The sequence below is a fragment of the Salvia miltiorrhiza genome, chromosome 2, assembly GCF_028751815.1.
Source record: "Salvia miltiorrhiza cultivar Shanhuang (shh) chromosome 2, IMPLAD_Smil_shh, whole genome shotgun sequence".
NCBI lineage: Eukaryota > Viridiplantae > Streptophyta > Magnoliopsida > Lamiales > Lamiaceae > Salvia > Salvia miltiorrhiza.
This window is the reverse complement of record NC_080388.1, coordinates 41,830,827-41,856,497: the sequence shown is the minus strand read 5'-3', so window position 1 is coordinate 41,856,497 and position 25,671 is coordinate 41,830,827. Positions and strand designations below refer to the sequence as shown.

The 25,671-nt window shown below is 40.0% G+C and overlaps 4 protein-coding genes across 4 annotated transcripts; 2 read left to right on the top strand and 2 right to left on the bottom strand.

Annotated features, from left to right (window-relative positions):
* Positions 1–625: 625 nt before the first annotated feature.
* On the bottom strand, positions 626–4,759 carry LOC131008483 (uncharacterized). The gene has a single exon (XM_057935357.1). It carries the CDS (start codon positions 4,757–4,759, stop codon positions 626–628), a length of 4,134 nt encoding a protein of 1,377 aa, XP_057791340.1.
* Positions 4,760–12,040: 7,281 nt separating this feature from the next.
* LOC131008482 (uncharacterized) lies at positions 12,041–13,090 on the bottom strand. Its single transcript, XM_057935356.1, has one exon. It carries the CDS (start codon positions 13,088–13,090, stop codon positions 12,041–12,043), a length of 1,050 nt encoding a protein of 349 aa, XP_057791339.1.
* Positions 13,091–16,847: 3,757 nt separating this feature from the next.
* Positions 16,848–18,203, top strand: LOC131013504 (senescence-specific cysteine protease SAG39-like). The gene is made up of 2 exons (XM_057941614.1): positions 16,848–17,329; positions 17,433–18,203. The coding sequence occupies exons 1-2, from the start codon at positions 16,894–16,896 to the stop codon at positions 18,020–18,022; spliced, it is 1,026 nt and encodes a 341-aa protein (XP_057797597.1). The 5' UTR covers positions 16,848–16,893; the 3' UTR covers positions 18,023–18,203.
* A 5,459-nt stretch (positions 18,204–23,662) lies between these two features.
* Positions 23,663–25,021, top strand: LOC131013503 (senescence-specific cysteine protease SAG39-like). Its single transcript, XM_057941613.1, has 2 exons — positions 23,663–24,158; positions 24,258–25,021. Exons 1-2 carry the CDS (start codon positions 23,714–23,716, stop codon positions 24,845–24,847), a joined length of 1,035 nt encoding a protein of 344 aa, XP_057797596.1. The 5' UTR covers positions 23,663–23,713; the 3' UTR covers positions 24,848–25,021.
* The last annotated feature ends 650 nt before the right edge of the window (positions 25,022–25,671 follow it).

The window sequence follows — 25,671 nt, the reverse complement described above, 5'->3', positions numbered from 1 at the left end:
AGGAAATGAAAAATAAGAAAAAAAAATAAATTTAATTGTATTTAATATCAAAATTATATACCAATATGTTATTAAAATGCGATTTTATATAAAAAGGGAAAAGGAAAAAAGAACAAAGAAACCCTAGAGAGCACAAAAAAGCAGACTTAGGGCCGAGCCTCATTAAAACCTTTTCATGGAAAACCCCGTGGGAAAAACCAGGAAAGGAAAAAGAGTTCTCGTCAAAAGACAAAAACCACGACCAGAAGAGCGTAAAGGAAAGTTTCTGAAACTCCGGCCTAACCATCGTTTCAAAACAATCCCGGCTCAAACTAGTCACAACCGAAACAAGAACAAGCAAAGCAACAAAGATGATGTCCGGTGAGACGCTGTCGCCATCATCCAAGAAACAGAAAAAATAGTTGAACCTCAGCCGGTTAGACGCCGTCGCTGAGTAAACCAAACCCATGTCCCCAAAAACACCAAGTGAGAAGAGATTTCTTCCGGTTATATGCCGTCGCCAAATCTCTCAGCAGAGACTACACACGAGATCGAACAGCAGCAAGCTGGAGATCTTCTTTGAGAACCCTACAGATCAAAAGACAAACGAGACAGAGGCCGGAAAGGTCGCCCCTGTCCCATGTCATCAATTCTTCATACGAACGCGACTATGAGTCGCCATATCCAAAGAAACCGCAATCTTAATATCCTCAATAGCAAAGGGCCACCACCCTTCGATCCGGGCATGATTAGCCATAATATCCGCCACACTATTTCCTTCTCTATAAATATGCGAGATCTGAATTCGAAAAGTTGAAAGCCAATTTAAAGTCTGTTTCCAGAGCGGTAGAAAACGCCAGGGAACATTCAGAGAACGAGATTGAAGAAGCTGGACAACATAAGACGAGTCTGCTTCAATCCAAAGCCAATGCCAACCACGAGAATTCGCAATTCGAACAGCATGCATGATCGCGAAAAGCTCCGCTTCAAAAGCGAACCCCGAACCCCCTTTATAGTGATAACAACCGCGAACCGCACCCCAGTTATCGCGGAACACACCGCCCGCAGCAATGCTCCCAGGTTTCCCAAGTGCCGAACCGTCAGTATTGACTTTAATCCACTGCCCCGCCGGTGGCCACCAGTGAACCTCAATCATCATAGGGGGCGAAACAGCGCGCATAGCGACCCCAATTTGCCTAAGCACCAAATAATCTTGCCAAGAGTTATTAGAACGCCCAAGCTTAGGGAAATTGGAATCCATCTCCTTAAACGCAACTTTCAGGAGCCCAAGAATCATATTCGGGTGGAAACTAGCATCATTAAAAGTCACTTGATTGCGGCAATCCCAAATTTTCCAAATAAAATTAATCACCCCAGCTTTCCAGTAGGACCGAACCAATGGACTGAAATCAGTGTTCCATGCAGCAGCTAACATGCTATGAATATCCAAGCAGTCCAGCATGTGCGATTTGGCAAACCAATCAAAGAAAACCACCCAAGTCTGCCGGATAACACTGCAATTCCAGAACAAGTGGTCAATAGACTCCTCAGCCAACCCACACATCACACATCTGTTGGGGCCGTGCATGCCCCTTTTGATTAGACCATCCAGAGTCGGCATCTTCAAATGCAGAATCCTCCAGGTGATAAGAAATCTTCTGTCAGGAATAAAACGCTCCCAGATCCAAGTGCCCCAAAGAACTTTTGGAAAATGCGGAGACTGCGAAACATAGGCAAGAGAGGCCGAAACCTCCCCACTAACAGAAGGTTTCCAGAAGCGAGTGTCACTCTCTTCCCCAATTGGAAGCAAGAGAATATCCACCACAAGATCAGGAAACTGAATAATAAAATCCGGAGTGAAATGCCAAACACCATCATAGAAGTAATCACTCACAGCTTGCTGCAGGAAGTCTCTCATAAAAGGCGGAATATGAAGCTTGTCCGCCAACTTGTAACCCAGCCAATCGTCATGCCAGAAATAAATGTGTTCTCCAGTGCCAATATAGGAATAAGAATCCATCACCAAGGAGTTCACATGCTCCCTCACGCCAGTCCAAAATGGAGAAGAAGCCAAGAACATCTTGGCATAGCCAAAATTCGACAAGTAGCGAGTCGCCATGACCGAAGGGGCGAAGTCTCGGCCTTGCACAAGCTTCCAGGCCATCTTCATCAAGAAGCTTCTATTCATAGCCGAGAAAGACCTAACCCCGAGGCCACTTTCCGACCGAGAAGCGCAAACCCTAGACCAGCTTACCGGGCACGAAGGCTTTTTGTCCACATGTCCCGACCAAATAAAGTTGCGGCACTTCCTATCCAGTTTATAGATGAGGGATTTAGGCCATTTATATATCATCATAGAGTGCGTTACCGAACTTTGAATCACAGAACGAACCAAGCAAATTCTGCCAGCCATAGATAAGTGAAGCCCCTTCCAACTTGAAAACTTGTTGACAATCTTATCATAAATACCAATCAAGTAAGAAGCACGCATGCGACCAGAGAAGATCGGGACTCCCAAGTAGGTAACCGGCAAAGATCCCCTCGCAAAGCCAAGCTCATTAATCACACGATTCTTCATAATGCAAGAAACGCCCCTCCCGAAGAAAACGTTAGACTTAGCAGGGTTACAGATTTGTCCCGAAATATCACCATAGAAATCCAAGATTTCTTTGATTTTGCGAGCGTTTTTCATCGACGCCTTACAGAAAATCAAGATGTCATCAGCATAAAGCAAATGAGTAGGAAAAGATGCCTTTCTGCTAAAATCCATGGAAATAATGTGACGAGAAGTCACACAAGTGAGGAATAAGTGACTCAAAACATCATCAGCAATTCCAAAAAGAATAGGAGAGAGAGGATCACCCTGCCTAACTCCCCTGGAACAAGCGAAGTAGCCACTCAACTGCCCGTTGTAAAGAATGGAAATCCGGGCAGAACTGAAGATAATGGAAATCCATTCAATGAACTTTCCAAGGAAACCATTAACCCTGAGCACATTCAGAATAAAGTCCCAGCGCATAGTATCAAAGGCTTTGCGAATATCCACTTTGCACGCCATATTCGAGCGTTTGCCCGTGCGATTCATGCAGCTAAAACCTTCAGAGCCAAGCATGATACAGTCATGAATCGAACGACCTCCAATAAACCCAAATTGGTTTGGCGACACCCCAACTGCCGCCACTTCCCCCAATCTGGTAGCGAGGATTTTGGAAATAATTTTAAAGAAGAAATTTGACAGAATGATAGGTCGCAAATCAGCCACCGTCTCCACCACATCCTTTTTTGGGATCAAAATTAAGATGCTAGCATTGCAGTCTGCAGGCAGATAAGAATTAAGGAAGAAAGCACGCACCGCAGAAAGAATATCCAGTCGTATAATGCTCCAACAACTCTGAAAAAACTTCCCAGAAAACCCATCCGGACCCGGCGAGCTATTCGCATCCAAGCTAAAAACCGCAGCCATAATCTCCTCATCATCAGGTATATGCGTGAGTTTCCCATTCTGATCCTCAGACACAAATTTATCAATAATACCTTCCAGCATATCCCAATTCACATTACTGGGGCTTTCGTCTTTAAAAAGAGAGGAAAAGAAATCAATAATATGCTGCTGAATATTCCCCCTATCATACGAGACTACATCGCCAATCTTCAAGTGCTCAATCCTGTGACTTTGCTTTCGAAAGCGAATAGCACGATGGAAAAAAGAAGTATTACGGTCTCCGTCAGAAAGCCAGTGCGCACGACTTTTTTGTTTCAAAAGACTGTTCTTCCTGGCAAGCAAAGAAGACAACCGAGCTTGATGATTGACCTCCTCCTCAAAAAGAATGTCCGTGTAACCCTGGTCAGAAATCTTGTTCTGCACGTCGAGCAACGAGACTTGCTCCGAATTAATCTGCATATCCACCTGCCCAAACACATCTTTATTCCACGCCCTGAGGTCATTTCTGAGACGACGGAGCTTGAACATGATTTTAAAAATAGGACAACGAACGTCAGTCCCAGCATCCCAAGAAGACGCCACTCGCTCAAGAAAGTTGGGGTGAGAAGTCCACATATTCAAGAATTTGAAACGTCTCCCCTTACCCATCTCATCGCTGCATTGGAAAATCAAGGGAGAGTGATCAGAGGTAAGCCTTGGGAGCGCATGGGTGTTAATCGAAGCCCACAAATTCGCAAAACCAAGGGAGAAAAACGCCCTGTCCAATCTAGACTCCACATGCCGAGGAAGTAAAATCCGACCAGACCACGTAAAGTGAATGCCAGAAGAAGGAGATTCAATCATATCCGAAGCCGCGATGAAGTCGCAAAACTCGCTGCAAGAACTTCTCAAAGGGGCCACCAAACTACGTCGCTCATGAGCTCCCTTAACGGCGTTGAAGTCGCCAATAAAGACCGTGTTCCCATCAACAAAAGAAAGAAGGTCTGTCCACAAGGCACGTCGAGAAACGTGGTCATTCGCACCATGCACAACAGCAACTCTAAAGAAGTATGTTTGCCAAACACAATCAGCAATAATGACTTGATCCGAGGAGAGCAGAATTGTGGTCTGAACATTCGGACTAGTGAGCAACCAGATGTTCGGTCTCCGAGGCTGTCGACAATTTTGATGACGAGGGACCAAATTAATCGATCTCCAATAGCTCTGGCGAACTTTCTGAAGGCTTTTCTTAGGCTCAATAATGCCTACAAGAGAAGGCAAAAAGGAACGACAACGCTCCTTAAGAAGAGATTTAGAATCGTCCGAAAAGCCTCGGACATTCCAAACCAAAAAATTCATAAGAATTATTGATTAATTCTGGGCTGAGAAGACCCCAGCTCCGCTTCCTTATCCCACCGTTTGTTTGCTACGTTGTCCATAGCCTGCAAACTATCCGACTCTTGATAATCAACAATATACTCACGTGGTTGATGGCCATCATCAGCTGCCTTCTGGAGACGATTTTTGAAACTTTCTTGCTGAAGAAGAAGAGCTTTATTATGATTGCGCGGATTCTTTTCATTTTTTGGAGGACGCCCTCTGCCACGTTTAGGTAAGCTTGATCCTGAGGCCTCATGCTTTAACCTTTCCACTTTAATATCATTTTCTAAAGCGAGAATTTTTTTTTCCTTGCTTGTTTGGTCCGCCGAAACAGGAGCAATAGTGCTCTGCGCATTCTGCTGAGAGATGGTGTCGCGATCCCTCTCATGTCTCTCCTCTTGAAGAGAAACCTGAGTCAAGCCTGCTGCCACATTCTCCGTAACGTCCCCCCATGGTTCGTTCATTTGCTCCTCTTGAAGAGAAGCGTGGTGCGAGCCTGCTGACATTTTCTTCGATACGTCCCCCAACTGTTCTATCCTTTGTTCCCCATCAACCTGCAAAATAGATCCTTCTGCCGTAATTAAGTTTACGCCCCCCAACTGTTTGGTGAAAAGTTCCACCGAAAGAGGCTGCTGTGATTCCCTCTTATCAGTAGCATCTCCCATCTGTTCGATGCTATGCTCCATAGAAATATGTTTAGTGGCAGCAAATTCCCGACCCTTCTCTTGCTGTTGAGATCTCATTCCTTGATTATTATTATTTTCATCCGAAGCAATGTTCATGTCGATGTTTCCCGCTGTGTTCTTAAGAATGGCATCCTGCTTGTTAGTCTCCAAATCCTCTTGAATCGAGGAATTTTCGAGGATGGCGAATCTGTTACCATCCTGGGACCCCAGTTGATTATGCTTAGAGCCCGAGCTCCTGTTACACAAATTTTCCAAAAGATCCGGCCCTGTAAACTCCTTGTGCGAAGTCACACTCGTTTCCTTAGCTCCATCTTCCGACTCCGAGTCAGATGCCACCTCTCCATCGAGAGGCTGCTTACTCTTGTCCTCCACAACAGCCTTCCATTCCGGGCCTCTAATGATTTTTGCCTCAGGTTCAATATTTTACCTGCTTTTCCTCGCCGACACTTGTCCGGCGAGTGACCAGTTATCTTACATTTAGTGCAATATAAAGGAATATATTCATAACTGAATTCAATGTTAAAAAAATACTCGCCTCCATCAATCGTCATGAATTCCGGGAGAGGTTGAGAGAGATCAATTTCCACTAAAATAAGAGCAAAGTGAGCTACTTCATCATCAATAGACGTACCATCAATCTTCAACGGTTGTCCCAACCATCGACCTATGCCCGAAAGAACCTCCGGATGCCAGAACTCCACCGGCAGGTAATATACTCTCACCCATACTTGAGCCAAGGAGGACGATTCTTTATATGGGTTAAAAAAGCGAACCCAATCACGAAGACGTATCGAACCTGCAGGAAGATCCCAGATCACATGTCGTTTAGCGGCAGCTTTATCTTCCTTGTTGAGGAACTTTAAAGTATAGAATCCTCTTCCCATCGGCATGAGAGACCAAGGAGATTTAATCGCCCACAACGATTGTAATTCCGCCTTGAGTTCTCTAGTGGTCCTAGGTATTTCACCCTTATTCATCATGAAACGACCAATAAGTGCGTGTTGGAATTTTGACGCCTGAAAATTCTGAATTTCGCGAGGAACTTTGAGCACGCCATGTCCTCCTTGAGCAAAGGGTTGAAGCGCGTGGAATTTATGTGCCGGTAAGTCCGGCTTCCTGACCCTTTGGGGTGCCGTGACATGAGCATAAGAGGACACCGTTCCAACAGCTTTCGCGGTAGAAGAGGAATAACCAAGCAGCGGCTGCTGATTCTTCTGCGTTGAAACACTCGGCAAACAAGGGTTATCCTTGGAGGTTGGTAAAGCTTGGCCAGCAACGTCCGTAGGGGCTATGATGAAGTTGTTCGAAACTTGGGGCAGATTAAGACCACCCCTGTCGATCGAGGACTGCTGAAAATCACCGGAGGACATGATCGGAGAGGAGTTAACGGTGGAATTTGTGCAATCGTTTTAACAGGTCAACCATCTACAGTGTTCAGAGGTTTGGTCTGGCCTCTTAACCTGCTGGCAAGGATGGGCAGACCCCAAAGGCCGGAGATACGGACTGCTGTAGGTGCAGCGTCGCAGCCGGAGTAGTCGGGGAAGGGCTGTCCGAGCGGCGGTGAGGATGCGCTCTAAGATCCGCGCTCTCAACAGTCAATCGGCTATCACAGCATCCACCCCCTCCGCGAAGACGCCGATCTATCACAGCAAGTACCCCTCCCCACCGTCGGAGCGATGCAGCGGCCGGCGATATCCAGTGACGTGGGTCAGAGCATCAAGCGGTCGCCGATCCAGTCAACTAACAACAGTTGAGACAGCAGCTGTGAGCGAAGGACGTCGGCCGATCTAACAGCAGCTGAGAGGGAAGGACATCGGCCGAGCGAACAGCAGTTGAGAGGGGATACGGCAGACTCCGGCTCCGGTCGGAAGCGGCGAGCTCGCGTCCGCGGCTGGAGCGAAGAACAGCAACGACGTCGTCACGAAGACGCCGATCTATCTCAGCAAGGAGCCCTCCCCACCGACGGAGCGAGGCAGCAGCCGGCGAGAACAGCAACGACGGCGTCAGAGCGTCAAGCGATCGCCGATCCAGTCAACTAGCAGCAGTTGAAACAACAGCTGTGAGCGACGTTGGCCGATCTAACAGCAGCTGAGAGGGAAGGACGTCGGCCGAGCGAACATCAGCTGAGAGGGGAGGCAGACTCCTGCTCCGGGCGGAGGCGGCGAGCTCGCGTCCGCGTCTGGAGCTGTTGCGTGCAGCGGCGGATATTGACTCACCGAGGAGTCGTAAAATTCTCTCTCTTCAAAAATCATTATATACCAATATGTATGTATATGTCTCAATTCAAAAAAGGAAATAATTAATTTTATCTACTATCTCTCTCTTATTTTTTTTCATCACTATCTCTATCTCTTTGTTATTTTTTCATCACTATCTCTATCTCTCTCCTCATTTACTTTATCTCTCTCTTACTTTATCTATATTTACTTAATTTGTATGCTTCATTTTTTTGGGACGTTATTATTGAGACAGAGAGAGTATTAAATAAATATAATTGGATTGTCGGTTATGTTCGATTTTACAAAACCGAACCGAAATGAAAAATTGAATTCGTTTGAAAAACTAAACCGAACCAAACCGCAAAATCAAAAAAATCAAACCATATTTCAATATTTCGATTTGAATTAGTTAGATTATTCGATTTCAATTATTTTGCTCACCCTTATTATGGGGATAATTTTCCTCTACTTCCAGAGAAGCAGAAATTGGGGGGAGGGGTTTGCGAGGTGATGGGATGGGGAATGAGCGGCGGTTTGAGGTGGACAGAAAGATCAAAGGAAAATTGTTGGGGAAGAGTGAGGGATTGGGGGAACTGGGGGAGAATAAGAGGTGGTCCGACAGGTATAAAGACCCAAGGAAAAAAAATTGGGGGTAGGAGGATCGAAGGAAATTTGTTGGGAGGGGTCGTTCTTTTGATTATACTCCCTTCGTCCCATGAAGCATGACCCATTTCTTTTTGGCACGGGAATTAAGAAATTGATATTTTATGTGTTAAGTGTGGTAGGTGAAAAAGTGAAAAGATGAATAAAGGGTAAATTTTTTGCCATTTTTAGAAACAGGTCAAGCTTCGTGGGACAAACCAAAAAGGAAAGTGGGTCATGCTTCGTGGGACGGAGGGAGTATTTTTTTTTTTGTTTTTTTCAATTTCAATAATATATATACTTTTAAAAATTTATTTTTATTATAATTTAATTAAGGGTAGAGTAGTTTATTTAAATAAAACTTGATTAGAATTAATACAATTTTATTTTCATGGTTAATATAACTTTTTATTAAGAAAAGTGGTCATTTAGAAGTATTAACATAAAAAACAAATTCATGATTAATGCAATTATAATTAAACGTCTAAATAACACACACTCTCTTTCTCTCACGCACACACCCACATAGTTTGTTAGTGATTCCAATGTGGATGATTTTGTGCTCTTTTTATTAGGTTAGGGATAACGGATCAAGTTAGTTCTCTATACGAATTGTTGGTCCCGAATGAGTACATACTAGTGTATGGGGGTGGGGGAGAATACACTAGTTTCAGTTTCTCTTTGTTTTTCAGAGTTAAGTGTGTCTCGAACAAGTTCAGCTGATAATGAGTCAGCTGACATGATACATATCAACTAACTGAAGTTAAACTGACTGTCATCCAGATAAACTGTTCTAACTGAAAGATCAGTTAACAATCCTACTGACTGCTCGTAAGCTGATCAGTTGGACTTATAACTGATGTGCAAAATGTAGTGGTTTACTACAAGAAAACACGCGTATAACAATCGAAATTAACGATCGAATTTTTCAATCGTTAATTTAGCGGCCCTAATGACCGATTTATGACACTTTTTTTTAATGATCAAAATTTCGGTAGTTAATTATTTTTTTATTTTTATTATTTTACTCCTTTCGTCCACGAAAGAACTTTCTATTTTTTCTTTTTGGGACGTCCACAAAAGAACTTCCTACCTATTTTTGGACTATAGCCCACCACTCTCAATACTAATTAAAATAACTTTTCACCCTTACAGGGAAGGAGATAACTACCAACCTATCTATGGAGGGAAAATTGGGGAATGAGAATTCTAGAGACAATATGCATATGAATCAAGATTCTGGTGGGGGTGAAACCAGCCTGGTAGAGGTACAAATGGAGGTTGTGGATCAGGGAGTTACTGCTATAGAGGCAGTCGATGAGTCTATAAGGGGAATGATAAAGTTGCTCCCGAGATCGCTCCGGCCAATTCTTTGACTGATGTGATTCCTGCTATTGTGGATGAGCCTAAGTTCAGGATAAAGAATAAAGTGAGCCCAAAGAAAGTTAAATTGGGAGTGGGAGTACACCGGCTATCTCCCTCCAAGTTCTGCTTCAAACCTTCCAGTAGGGGGTGGAAACGTCTTGCGAGAACCCCTACTAAGACAGAGATTAGCGGCCTTAGTGGGGGAGATGAGGCAACAAAGTATGGTAAAACGTAAGAATGCGACGGTGGATGGAACTATCAGACAGAAGACAAAAGTCCCATGACTGGCGGAGGCATCCAAAAATGCAAACACTCCAACGACGGAGGCTACCGAGCAGCCCTACCGATCCCCATGAATGTTATAGTTTGGAATGCACGGGGTTGGGGAGTTCCCATGCATTCCACGAGCTACGCCGGATGGTGTCCGAATTCTTCCCAAATGATTTTTTTATTTGTGAAACCAAAGTTACGCAACATAAATGTCAGTGGTGGCGAGCCTCGTTGGGCTTTGATGGTCAGTTGGTTGTTGACGCTAAGGGAGCTAGTGGAGGTTTGATGCTACTCTCGAAACATCCTTGTGTTATTACTATAAATAGTTTTTCGGAGGGGCATATCGATTGTGTGGTCCAGTCTAATGAAGTTACTTGGAGATTCACCGGTTTCTATGGCCATCCTGAGGTGCAAAAAAGGCCGCATTTATGGGAAGTCCTTCACCGATTGGCTTGCAGCGGGTCTCCTGATATGCTGTGGATCATCGATGGGGATTTCAACGAGATCTTGAATAGGACGAAGAGCTGTAACTGCGACCGTTGACCGTGGTCTCAGATGCGTGGCTTCAATGATGCCCTCCAGTATTGCGGTCTCAAAACTTCTCTTTGCGATACTACCTTCACATGGTACAATCAAAGAAAATGTGATAATGCTCGCTTTCTTAAGCTTGACCGTTTCTTATACAGCAAATTGGCGGACGATATGTTTGAATTAAGTGAAGTGAAGGCCCAAAACCAACATGGGTCTGACCATTTACCGTTATTACTGCACTTGTCGCTGAGAGATACTCCTATGGTTACTGGAAAGGGAAGGAAACGTTTATACTTTGAGAAAAAATGGTTACTTGATAAAACTTTTGCTTCGGATCTTTTAGTTCAATGGTGTCACTGGCACCGCAACCCTTGCATGAGCGTCTTGAATTTTGTTTGGAGTACTTGAAAGTGTGGTCGAAAGATAAGTTTGAAAAGCCAACTCGGAATCTCATCGAGCTTCGTAATAAGCGATTATACATTTTGAAAAATATGAAAGACGACAAGGCCTTCCATGTGGAACTGAAAAAAGAACACTAAAGAAATCAAGAAAGTCATGGAAGTGGAGGAGATTAATTGGAAACAAAGATCTCGCGCATGCAAATTGGTTGGGTCTTGGGGACAAAAACTCAAAGTATTTTCATGCTTTTGCAAGCCATCGAAAGAAAAGGAACAATATATCTGGCTTGTTGAAATCTGATGGATCTGTAGCCACGAAGGAAGAGGATATGACAGTTGTTGTTCATAATTATTTTGCTCAGCTATTTACTTCAAGCTTTCCTAATTCTGAGTGGGTCAACGAGATTTTGGGATCTGTTTCTAAGGTCTTGGAGGAATCTGCCCATGCCGACATTCTTGAACCATTCACGGTTAAGGAAGTTAAGCGGGCGGTCTTTCAGATGCACCCCCATAAAGCTCTGGGCCTGGACAGCTACTCCCCACTATTTTTTCAGAAGTTCTGGGGAGAGATTGGTGAGGCTGTAACGCTGGAAGTCCTTAAGGTTCTCAATGGGCAGACTAGCATTCGACACTGGAATCAAACTCTCATTGTTTTGATACCAAAGATTAAAAAACCAAAGTAAGTCAAAGATATTATGCCTATCAGTCCATGCAATACCACATATAAGATTGTTGCTAAGGCCTTGGAAAATCGGCTGCGAACGGTTCTTGATTTGGCAGGTAGAGGCTTAAGTTCCAACAACGGTGGCTTCTCATCTGATCGCAGTGGTCTATCGTACGACGTCTGTTTGGGCAAACAGAACTGGCTTCCAGAACCTGCTACTTTCGGTTGGGCATAAAGAGACATGATGGTTTCTTTGATCTCTTCATCATCCATCCCTTGAGCATCAAAATCCGTCCAGCTGTTCGTCAAGGTTAGCTCTAACTTATCATGCACGAATTCAGTCTCAAGATATTCTTGGACAAGAGGGTCAATCACATCAATTGCATAAGTATTTTCAACATCATTAGGAGTTCTCATGGCATCATCAATATTAAAAGTATACTTTTCACCATGATAATCCAAACAAATTGTGTCATTGCAAACATCTATGATTGATTAGCAGTCCGTAGAAAAGGACGACCTAAAAGGACACCCGATGACCCATTGGATTGCATGCCACTCATCCTCACCACATAGAAATCAGCAAGATAAACAAAATTATTCACTCTCACAAGGACATTCTCAAGCAAACCTTCGGGATGCACACATGATCTATCGGCTAGCTGAATGACAACTCTAGTTTCTACCAATTCCACACCCGACAAGCTATTATACACAGCAAGATGCATGACATTAATAGAGGCACCTAGATCACACATAGCATGCTCGATTCTTGTATCACCTATGAAAATTTGTAGAGAAAACATACATGGATCTTTGCATTTGGGCGGTAACTCCTTTTGTATCACGGCTGACACATTCTCGCCCATCACAATTTTTCCAGATTCCTTAGACTTACCAGCAATGAAGTCTTTCACAAACTTGCTCAACGGAGGGATTTTTAGTGCTTGGAGGAATGGAAGATTAATCTCCAACTTCCCAAATATCTTCATGAAATCGATGAGCTCATCCTCCAACTTCTTCTTTGCTAATCGTCTGGGAAAAGAAACAGGTATCTCGATCATGAGATCATGTAGGCTCGAAGGTTTATAAACCTTGATCTGCTTACCCTCAACCAACTCATGTTCTGCCTCTTTCCCCTTCTGCGCAGCTGCCGGGTCATCGTTTCGTTTGGCCAAATCAGACTGATCTGCATTCTGGTTGGCGGAATATTTCGTCTCTCTAGAGTTTTCGGATTTTTGCAACTGAGATTTAGCTCCAGAGTCTTTGCTCGAACCGCTCTTTGAGTTCTGGTTTGTGGGCCCACTCAACTCCGTACCACTCCTCAAAGTAATCTTGCTTACATTCTCATTCGGATTAACTGTAACTTGGGATGGTAATCTACCTTGACTTCCCTTGACTTGATTCACGGACGTTGCAAGCTGAGACATTTGACGAGCTAACCCTTCCATTTGTACTTTGTGTTCGGCATGAGACTGTTGAAGCTGTTGTACATTGTTCTGCAAGAATTGTTGAGAACCAATCAATTCGGCCATCATTTCCTTAAGAGATTGCCTTGCTTTTCAGGACGGGCTGAGGAGGCAGTTGTGTTGGGTGTCCCATCCTTTGATGTGGTGGTCGATAATTCTACTGTTGTTGTGGCGGAACTTGTTGAGGTTGCTTCTGATCTGAATCCCTCCAACGAAAATTAAGATAATTTCTCCATGGTGCATTATAGTTGCTCGAGTAGGGGTCCTGTTTGGGCAAAGGGGGCAGTGGATCATTGCAGCTATAAAAGTTATGAGAAGAATTCACTTGAGCTTGAAGATCTTCGTCACCCCCGGTACACTGCAAACTTGTATGACCAAAGTTGCCACACGCTCCACATGGTTTTTCTGTCGATTGTCCAACACTTGTCACCTTCTCCACCACAATGTTTAACATCCTTTCTATTATCCTCATTCTCTCTTCCATCTTGTCCTCAAAGTCAGAGGAGTTTGCCTGTGCAGCTTTCTTGAGCAACTGAATGCGTGGCTCCTCATACTCCATCGTTGCTTCCACCAAGTGTTAAATCAACTTTTTGGCTTCACTCACAGTATTTTGAGAAAACCCCTCATTCACTTGAGGAGTTCACCAGATTTTTAGTGTCAACTGTCATCCCTTGGTAGAAGTATTGCAGTAAATCTCCTTCGGAAAATTTATGGTTTGGGCAACTATCGACCAATCTCCTGAATCTAGTTTAATACGTGGTCAATGACTCATCATACTCCTGCTCCACTCCACTAATCTCCTTCTTTAGTGGATTCGTCTTGGTGGGAGGAAAGAAGTGTTCCAGAAATAGCTTCTTCATCTCGACCTATGTAGTTATAGAGTTCGGTGGAAGACTTGCAAACCAAGAATTTGCCTCTCCGGATTGAGTGAAGGGAAAAACTGCCAATCTGAAATGCTCCTCTGTCACTCCAGTGGGACGTTTCTGCACTTTGCAAATTTTGATAAACTCGCTCAGAAAATTATATGTATCCTCTCCTTTTTTGCCATAGAACTTTGGAAGAACATTGAGCAATCCAAGCTTAATCTCAATAGCTGTAGCAGCCGCTGGCATCCGGATCGGTGTAGGAGGATCATCAGCCTCGTGACTAGACAAGTCACACAACCTGGGATCATCAGCATTCATGTCGCCTTCGGTACTCGCGACGGAACTAGACTCAACTTCCTCGTCGCTTTCTATTTCTGCCTCTGAGTCAGGATCCGTTTGGGCAAACATATCCTCTGCAGTAATCGAAGCTTCGGGTTCAACCTTGAAAAATAATTCTATCTGGTCAGACGGAGCAATTTCCGAATCCACCAGACCTTGCAGCTTCCTCGTCCTTGCTTCTTTCCTCAATCTCTTCGCGGTCTTTTCGATCTCAAAGTCGTAGAGGAAAGGCGGCTTGGAAGATCTGCTCATAAAACAAAAAAATAAACAAAAATCAATAGGAAAGAGAAATTAATTAACACCGTTCCCCGGCAACGGCGCCAATTTGGTAGACGTTGTATACCACCAAATAATTCCTGCAATCAACTAAGAATTAGAATAGTATAGCAACAAACAGGGTCGAACCTCAGAGAACGCGTAAAACATTCAATTTCCTAAAGATCTAATTTGGTGTAGCCACCACTCCTTAATTTAAAAAAATACATTAATCTACTAAGAAAACAAATAAATCAAATAACAATGACTAGAATTCAATCAAAGAAAGGTAACTGGCTCGAATAAATCTATACTAATTTAATAACTCCGTTCATCGACGCAAAGATAAATTAATCTCTATCAACCAACCAGTTATAAGATACCGTGAACGCAACGGACGTACCCCAATTCCTACTTACTGTGTCGATAGACAGCTGGAGACACCAGACCTGCTTATTCCCCTTATTAAAATATAACCTAGCAGGAGACGCCAGACCTAAATTTAATATTCTAATAGCATTAAGATGAAGGAACCCAATTTAGACAAATTACTCAAGAACGCAAGTAATAATTCGTCTACCAATTTATTCCTACTACGAACATGCTAGCTTTATCACTAATCAGCTCTATTCCAACAATTATGGATTGGAGGAACCAATTGACCTTAATCCAATTAAATCTAAGTTGGATAGACTTAAATAAAATGGAAATTGTCTTTAAACACAAGGAATAAATCGGAATCAACACGAATCAATTATATGCTCAATTAGATCTCACATAAATTAAATCAGTACTTCATTATTCTCGCTGAATTAAGAATTTAACTACTCATAATTAAACTAAAAACAATCAAATAAATAAAAGCAAATATAGAACAAGAAAATAAATTGCAATTAAAATTAAAAGAAGTCACCACAATGAAAATCAAAAGTAATTGTCTGTCAATAATCCCAAAGTCAGCCGCCAATTCCAAGCACAAAAAACAAAATAAACAAACTGAACTCTAAGCTAATCAAAACGTGTAGTCTAGGAATAATAAAACCTACCATACATATACTAAAACTAGTGGCTCCCCTACTTAAACAAAACTAAGGGATTTTAAAACCCTTAAGTGCCGTCCACCCCAAAATATGGGCTTCTCGGCCCTTACAAAAAATAATTCCCCAAAAGAATTATAACACATGAGTTAAAAGGCTTAAATAAATTTAAACAATTAGCTCCAAGCCCCAATCTCTAATTCTCTTCCAAATCAACGTCATCTTAATTTTGTATCACGTCTTCCACCATCTTTCTTCATCCACGAGCCTTCAACCATACTTCATGCAATTCCTGCGCCAAAACACCAACGAACTAGGGCAATATCAAATAAAATACACGATGATAAACATAAATCTAGACAACTAAATCGCATACATCAAGGTGCCAGACTATAGGCTATACGACAACCGTTCTTCTGGGCGAGTTACATGCTATCTTGATCGCTATGGGTTTCTGCCTACAACACGACTTTGGACCAATGGTTCTTTATTCTGATTATTTATTAGCCATCCATACTTTGCAGGATTCACATCATGGCTTAGATTCTTTGTGCGACGAATTGTTTGAAACTTTCAACCATGCGCGTGATACCATTGTTTTAGAATTCTTTCATGTTCGCCGTGAGATTAATAGAGCAGCTCATGAGCTCGCTAATTTTGGTTTTTTCATTAAGGATGTAATGATCTGAAAGTCGGATTTCCCGTCTTGGCTTTCAGATATTGCTCTTTTTTATTTTAATTAAAGAATAATGATATAATTATTGAGGTTTCTTGTTTTTTTTTTTTTTTTGGCTACTGTTTGCTGGACTCGCTTATTTTACAGATATATTTTAATGCATTCTACCAAATATAATATATAAATATAAGATATAGTATAAGAGATCTCAATCAAACATATCACTGCTTATCTCATATCGCATACTAAATGAGCCCTACAGGTATTATGACCATCATAATTAATTATGGTCCAATATAATTTCCCAGTTCTTAAATATCTTTTGAAGCATTTGGACGCGACGCTATCCTTGGATTTTGCAGATGTACTTGTAGCATGAGACAAAGTAAAAATCAGCAGAGGCTTTTATTGGTTTTTAGCAGCTATTTATAAGAAGGAATAAATTCTGAAATATAAAACTTAAAAAAGGTGCGTCGACGAAATGAGTTACTATGAAATTGTATTTTTCTTAAAAGTTAAAACAGTAATTTGCCGGTCTTTCCAAGCAGACATGGACGTTGGAGTTTTTCTAAATTCTAGTGCATAGTTTAAGGGTTTTGTACGCCTATAAATACCATTTTCCTTGTGAGTTGAAGCATCGATCAACCTTCTCCAAACATATATAGCTTACACATCTCATCATCACAACAACAATATATGGCTTCGATAACTACTTGGAAGCTGCTTCTGGCTGCAATGGCAGTGCTAGGCTTGTGGGCTTCTCTAGCTGCAGCAAGAACAGCACCTGATGCATCGATGATCGAGAGACATGAGAAATGGATGGTGGAGAACGGCCGTGTTTACAAAGATGATGCTGAGAAGGCCATGAGATTCAACATTTTCAAGGAGAATGTGGAGTATATCGAATCGTTTAATGAAGCTGCTGCTCGGCCTTACAAGCTCGCTGTCAACAAATTTGCTGATCTCACCAACCAAGAATTTCAGTCGTCTAGAAATGGATACAAGATGGCATCCCTTCCTAAGTCGTCTAAGGTTTCGTCGTTTAGGTATGAAAATGTGAGTGCAGCTCCGGCTAGCATCGACTGGAGGAAGAAGGGCGCTGTTACTGCTGTTAAGGATCAAGGCCAATGTGGTAATCTTACTTACATAATTAATCACTATTTTAGAGTAGATTAATTTGAAGAGAAATTAATTAATTATGAATTTGATTTTGTATAAAACAAAAATGCATGTAGGATGTTGCTGGGCATTTTCAGCAGTTGCAGCCACGGAAGGAATCAACCAACTCACAACAGGGAAACTTGTTTCTTTATCTGAACAACAACTTGTGGATTGTGACACCACTCAAGATCAGGGCTGCAATGGTGGCCTTATGGATGATGCCTTTCAGTATATTATTAACAACAAAGGCCTCACAACTGAATCCAACTACCCCTACCAAGGAGTGGATGGCACCTGCAACTCCAAGAAGGAATCATCTGATGCAGCCAAGATCACAGGGTACGAGGATGTCCCAGCCAACAGCGAATCAGCACTGCTTAAAGCAGTGGTGAATCAACCAGTATCAGTAGCCATTGATGCAAGTGGATCAGACTTCCAGTTCTACTCGAGTGGAGTATTCACTGGAGAGTGTGGGACCGAACTAGACCATGGCGTGACTGCAGTTGGGTATGGGGCTACCAGTGATGGAACCAAGTATTGGCTGGTGAAGAATTCGTGGGGAACGAGCTGGGGAGACGAGGGATATATCATGATGCAGAGGGATGTTAGTGCAGCAGAAGGGATCTGTGGCATTGCGATGGAAGCTTCGTATCCAACTGCTTGAAACATAGGACGAACTTGTAATCTTCCAATTGAACTGCTTCATTGTAGGCGGCCTGTCAAAATCACATTGTGTATATATATTATAAATATATTTATGTATATATATTCCCTATGTTGGAAGAATTGCTTGTAAAGAAAGGAATGTTACCTAAGACTTCAGTGAACGGTATTCAAGCAGTTTACATGTTCCTAGTTTATTGGAACTATGATGTGCCTACATATTTTATGATTCTACTTGCATCAAACCATGCAATATTAATTTCATCATGTATAAAGCTAAAGTCGTTAAGCAATAGGTGAAGTTTGATTTGAGCTGGCTTGCTTCCATATTAGGTTCTGGTTATTGGTAGGAGTTGTAGTGTTCTCATGCATGATCCTATTTGCAGGATTAGATATAAGACCATGTTTCTATAACCGAACCATATTAATGTGTTTTTATAACAGAAAATTTATTTATTAATGCACTACTGTGGTTCAGTCATGAAAGCAGTGGTAACACTACACAAAACTACTAAGTACTATATAATATACCAAATAAATTTTTTAAGTAGTAGAATTCATCCCTCACAATGCTCACGTACGGCTCCTTGGTTTTCTGTAGTAGAAATCTATATATGCTAAAAATGTGGAAGAAAACGTTTCGCAGTTGGCACTTAATGTGTTAAGTCCATATCTGTGTTTTGTTGAAGAGGAAAGTGTAGGAGGAAGGGGATCCTCTGTGATATGTGCGAAAGGGTTTTCATCCTTATTCCACTTATTTGGAGTGCAGATGCAAATATTAGAGAATTAATCTTGCATGAGATAGCTAGTGATGAACACACAACGTGGAGTGTATCTGCGCAGGGGGCGATAAGGAGGAAAGGAGAGAAGCAGGTGAAGTTGGAAGCTCTTCTTATGGCACAAAGAGAGGTTACTATAATGCCACACCTCACACTATGTCCAATCCTCTACAAGTGTGTATTGAATACAACATTGCATTTGCACCCCAAATGAATCTTGATCAACCAAGAGAATCCCGTGTCGGAAGATGTGCGGGAGTCAATGTTCCGACGATCTTTAAATAAATTTAATTTTTATATTTTAAATCCAATATTTACATAACATATACAAAATTAAAGCTCTTGTCATGATCTTTCACTACAAGAAAACTGGTCGAACACCGACGGAAATCACCGACGGACTATTTTCCGTCGGTAGATACCGACGGATCCCCGACGGACCGTCATCCGGCAACATCGCCGGAGCCGGCATCTATTTCCGATGAAAATACCGACGGACTACTGACGGAATCACTACCGACGGACAATATCCGTCGGTAAATTCGGTATTTTCGATTTTAATAATTATTTTTATTTTTTACCGACGGAATACCGACGGAATCCCTACCGACGAATTAAACTCCGTCGGAAAATTAGGTAATTTCGAATTTAATAATTATTTTTATGTTTTACCGACGGATTACCGACCAGTTATTTTTATGTTTTACCGACGAATCCCTACCGAGTTTAAATGAATTAATAGGTGCTAGTTATATCAATAATACGCGTGTTCTCTACTGGCGACCACTCCAAAGAAACTTCAAGGTTAAGCGTGCTTGACTCAGAGCACTAGTAAGATGGGTGACCCACTGGGAAGTTGGCCAAATCATATGTAATTAAGTTCAAAATATATTAGAAATACGAAATACTTGTAAAATACGAAGATAGGTTGATTAAAAAAAATTAAAATTAAAATTTAAAAATTAAAAATAATTTACCGACGGAAAATTTCGTCGGTAATCCGTCGGTAAACGCGCCACCTACCACGGCCAACGCCGGCGCCGGAGACTTACCGACGGTATCCACCGACGGACAGAAAAAATCCGTCGGTAAATCATTTACCGACGAGCATTTTCACGACGGGTGAAATCCGTCGGTAATCCGTCGGTATCTCTATTTACCGACGGAATTTTGATTCTTACCGACGGAATATTCCGTCGGTGTTCGACCAGATTCTAATTGTGTTTAATTTGATATGCATATCAAATATTTTATAATTAGTCGAATTTTATAATTTTAAAAAAGAAATAAAATAGAAAAATAAGAGGTTAAAGAAAAAGAAAAAAAAGATGTATGGCTTATAAATAAACCTCCAATTTTATTCTAGCTCAATTTCAAAATTGATTTGAAATCAATTTAAAATTGAAAACTCTCTTTTTCTTATAGTATAGATTTGCGAATTCATGTCCGCAACTATCAATTTTCCTTCTTAGATTCAAGATATTGTACTTAAGGATTTATCTTAACGAATGCAATATCTTTTTTCTCAAAAAAAAAAAAAAAAACTATATTATTGTTACTTTGTATGCTTCTCTAATCATAAATAATAAAATTTGTACAAGGCCGGAAAGCCCACATTATCCTAGTCCGCGCCCCCCGCGCGCACAAAGTTTGTAGTCATCCAATGTTTAACTGATTCTATCTTTAGTCCTCATTTTATTTTTTATAATAAAAATTAATTAAAATTTTATTTATTTATTTATTTTATACTTCATAGTCCCAAATTAAATTAAATTATAATAAATTAAAATTTTTATTTAAATAAATCTTAAGAAATAAACACGTATAACTCTCGATTGTAATCTAAATATATTTATAGCCCCTTGTCAAAATCCTATCCTATCCTATCCTACATATATAATAGCAAAATAAATCTTATCCTATGTGGCATTCTAATTTTCCTCAATTCTCATTCATTCTTATTTATTTATATATTTCTAATCAATTTTTACATTATAGCAAAATAAATCCTATCCTACGTAGCATCGTATAATCACTTCATTCTAATTTTCGTCAATTCTCATTCATTGTTATTTATTTATACATTTAAAAACTATTAAATAATCATATAAATTTATAGATAAATTCTATACTATTAAATAATCGTATAAAACTATTAGATAAAGTCTGTACTATTAAATAATTGTATAAAACTATTAGATAAATCCAATATATCCATTTAATTATAAATCCTACATATCCATTTGACTATCGGAACCCAGCCAAATTAAAACACATTAGCACTTCAAGGGTCCATTCATCTGTTTTCAAACGCTTGAAATCCCTCCCAACCTCATACCAACTTTTCTTATATATATATAAACTCAATGACCAACAAGAACTTATCATGCCTCACAATCCACCTTTTTTTCACTTGAAAAATTTAATTTAATAAAATGATGGCATCCAGAATAGGAATCCGTATACCCACTTAATTGAGATTGTTTCAAGTGTGACTAAAACTTAAATAAAGTATACCAATAAATTAATCCACGAAAAACAATCAATTCAAATGTCAATTCATTTTTTAGAAAATATATTCTTCAACTAAATGTTATAAATAAATAAAATACATGCCTATGCCCAATCAATCAATCTCTCTCTCTCTCTCTCTCTCTCTATATATATATATATATATATATATATATATATATATATATATAATAACAAAATAAATCCTATAACTATATGATTGAATATGATTTCAAATATGATGATGTTGTTTAAAGTTTGAGACGAGATTATTCTCATAACTTAATTATAATTTCACAAATTCTTGACAAAATGATACTCACAAGTAAGTTATAATCTTCAAGCTCCATACAAGATGATGCTCAAAATTCAGATGTGGTATTTCAAACTCCAAATAATATGGTTTTCAAAATTTTGACTTTCAAATGTCATATGTGATCTTTAGAGCTTCATATGATTATCTAGTCTTATTAGGTCCATATGAGATGATACTCAAATGACATATGTTTAGTTAAATTATTTCTTATCCGTCAAATTTAAAGAATTTGAACAAACTTAATACTCCATCCGTCCCCCAAAACATCTTCCTAAGAGAGGATGCTACGAGTTTTAATAAAAGTTAGTTATTTATTTGATAAGTAGAGAATGTGTCCCACAAAAAGTGAAATTATAAGAGTGATAGTTAGTGAAAGTGGAGAACGAGTCCCACAAAAAGGTGAAATTGTAAGAATAATAATTAGTGAAATTGTTTCCAAAAATAGGTTAGGAAGATGTTTTGGGGACGAACCAAAATAGAAAAAAAAAAAAAGGAAAATGTTTGAGGGATTGAGAGAGTAAATATTATCGATATACGATTAACAGTAGATGCGACACATCAATCGTACATCATATTATACTTTAAATTTACATATTTTTTTTCTTGTAAAATCTTCAATCCCACATCAACTTTTTATAAACTTCATCAAATGAATATTTACATAAAAATGTATTTCTATTATCACAACCTACATTTAATTAGCAAAAGTGATTAAGATTAATATTATTTTAAATATTGTATTACTAATTTAATTTGATATGACTATTTCATATGCTATAGTAATAAAATATATAACATAAAATAATTATAAATGATGACATAAAATAATTCTCGTCGAATTTGGACGGGTTAGACGCTAGTATGATAAAGAAACACGTAGACCCTGCAAAAAACTGCATAGCTCCCAAATCAAAATTCTAATAACCACATGAAAAAAACTACTGATTAATCGACTCCATTGGAAGTAAAGGAAAGGGCTGTTATCTGCAAAAGTTATTGACGTCGATTTCTCACATGATCAGCAATATCTTGGCACTGATCAAGCATGTGGAGAGCAGCAGCTTCGAAGAAACTATCAAGAAAGGGGAGAACATGGTCGGCGGAGGAGAATCGGAGCGTCGGAAGAGTAAAAGCGTGAGGCCGAATGTGGTGTGGATCGTGATGGAAGTGCGTGACAGCAACATTTTCTTAAATGAAATTGTTAATTTATTATTAATTTAATTTAATTTGAGGCTATGAACTATAAGATAAAATCGTAAATTTTTAATTATTGTTTTAGATAGGGGATATAAAGAGTAAAATGAGAGGTATCAATAGAATTACCCCAAACGTGTTTTATTTTCTTAGGTTGCGTTTAATTTGATAGATAAATTTATCCATTGAAAATGATGGATAACAAAAATTTATGTCTTAAAATATGTCTCATTTCTTTTCCAACATTTGACACCAAAGTATTTTTCCTTCCTTATTTTCACTTCAAGGATGAATAATAATATTATCCACACAAAAATGGAGGGATAATATTATCCATGCTTGAAGTGAAAATAAGGAAGGAAAAATACTTTTGTGTCAAATGTTGGAAAAGAAATGAGACATTTAAAGATATAAATTTTTGTTATCCATAATTTTTCCATAGATAAATTTATCCATCAAAATAAACGCAGCTTTATAGTATTTTTTTTAACCAACTTGTAGTCATCAAATGTTGCTATCAAGTAACTGCGTAGCTTTACGGGTTAATAGTTGATAAACGATTCATGCTTCATGCAAGTTAATTTTGATAGATCTGAGGTTTGAGACGCTACGCCATCAGTTGATAATTGTTATCGTAACATAAAAATTCAACACCCGCTCTTTGGTTTTGAGCAAACTTTTGAAATTAGGGAAAGATCTAACCAACAAATTATATATTCAAATTTCAGGTCAAATGAAGTAGACGAGCTTCCACGAAACAGAGTTTTGAATTTATTTCTGGTTTACTGCTGAAGTCGAATGCAGAATCCAAGTCTAGCTATAAATAGACTCTCCCTTTTGAATTGATTCACAACACTTCTCTTTACGAAATATATCCAACTCATTTGAAGCAATGGCCTCGATACCTTCTTCCAAGCTTCTAATTGCAGCAATCCTGCTGCTAGCTCTCAGTGCTTCTCTAGCTGCAGCAAGAACAGCACCTGATGCATCGATGATCGAGAGACATGAGAAATGGATGGTGGAGAACGGCCGTGTATACAAAGATGATGCTGAGAAGGCCATGAGATTCAACATTTTCAAGGAGAATGTGGATTATATCGAGTCGTTTAATGAAGCTGCTGCTCGCCCTTACAAGCTCGCTGTCAACAAATTTGCTGATTTGAGGAATGATGAATTTCAGGCGTCTAGAAATGGATACAGGATGGGATCCCTTCCTAATAAGTCGTCATCGTCTAAGGTTTCGTCGTTTAGGTATGAAAATGTGAGTGCAGCTCCGGCTAGCATCGACTGGAGGAAGAAGGGCGCTGTTACTGCTGTTAAGGATCAAGGCCAATGTGGTATTCTTACTAACATAATCACTATCTTAGAGTAAATTAAATTGAAGAGAAATTAATTAATAGTGAATTTGATTTTGTATAAAACAAAAATGCATGCAGGATGTTGCTGGGCATTTTCAGCAGTTGCAGCTACGGAAGGAATTAATCAGCTGACAACAGGCAAACTTGTTTCTTTATCTGAACAACAACTTGTGGATTGTGACACCACTCAAGATCAGGGTTGCAATGGAGGCCTTATGGATGATGCCTTTCAGTATATTATTAGCAACAAAGGCCTCACAACTGAATCCAACTACCCCTACCAAGGAGTGGATGGCACCTGCAACTCCAAGAAGGAATCATCCGATGCAGCCAAGATCACAGGGTACGAGGATGTCCCAGCCAACAGCGAATCAGCACTGCTTAAAGCAGTGGTGAGTCAACCAGTATCAGTAGCCATTGATGCAAGTGGATCAGACTTCCAGTTCTACTCGAGTGGCGTATTCACTGGAGAGTGTGGGACTGAACTAGACCATGGCGTGACTGCAGTTGGGTATGGGGCTACCAGTGATGGAACCAAGTATTGGCTGGTGAAGAACTCGTGGGGAGCGAGCTGGGGAGATGAGGGATATATCATGATGCAGAGGGATGTTGGAGCTGCAGAAGGCCTCTGTGGCATTGCCATGGCAGCTTCTTATCCAACTGCTTGAAACTAATGCAGCTTTGGGTGAAGTTTATACAAGTCCCAAGTTGTCTACTTCTTTGTAGGCCTCTTATCAAAGTCACGTGTGAATATGGATTTATATGTTAATATATGCAACTTATATACTTCCTTTCCAAGAATTCACTTGTAAATTAAGAATACATTTTTATCCAAGAATTTAGTTTGACTATTTGGAATTTTTGTGATAGCTAATTAATTCTTTTTTAATATCTGAAATTAACTATCCGAGCAAATAATCTTTTACGCAATATCTTTCATTAAGTAAGACCAAAACAAATTGTGGAAGGGCCATGTTTTTCAGTTTCTCCTTCCTCGTATGTTGAATTTAGAAGGAACGGTGTCAATCATCAAAATCAAATCTCTGCCGCTCCCTCCCAACCTGAATAGGCAAAACGGCCGCACCATGACGGACTTGAACCGGAAAATCATATTAAAACGAATAAATCTTTTCTTGGCATTTTTGGTATTTTTCAGAGCGCTATTATAACAAGTTAACAACTCATTTGATAGCACATTATGCTGCTTTTCGCAGGAAAATCAAATTAAAACGAATTATCAAGAGATAGTTTGTCATCTTCTTCTCAAAAAAAAAGAAAAAAAAGAAAAAAAAAGAGATAGTTTGTCATAACAAACAATGGTTATTGTATCTAATTTTGGTGTAGCATTTCCTAGCACAAGTTGAATTGATTGAAGATAAAACAATCAGATTCAATATGATTATCAACATAATTATCACAATGCCAAGAAAACTCGAAAATTTACCAATGTGATCAATTTTTCCCTTTGACGACTCATGGAAATAATATGTAG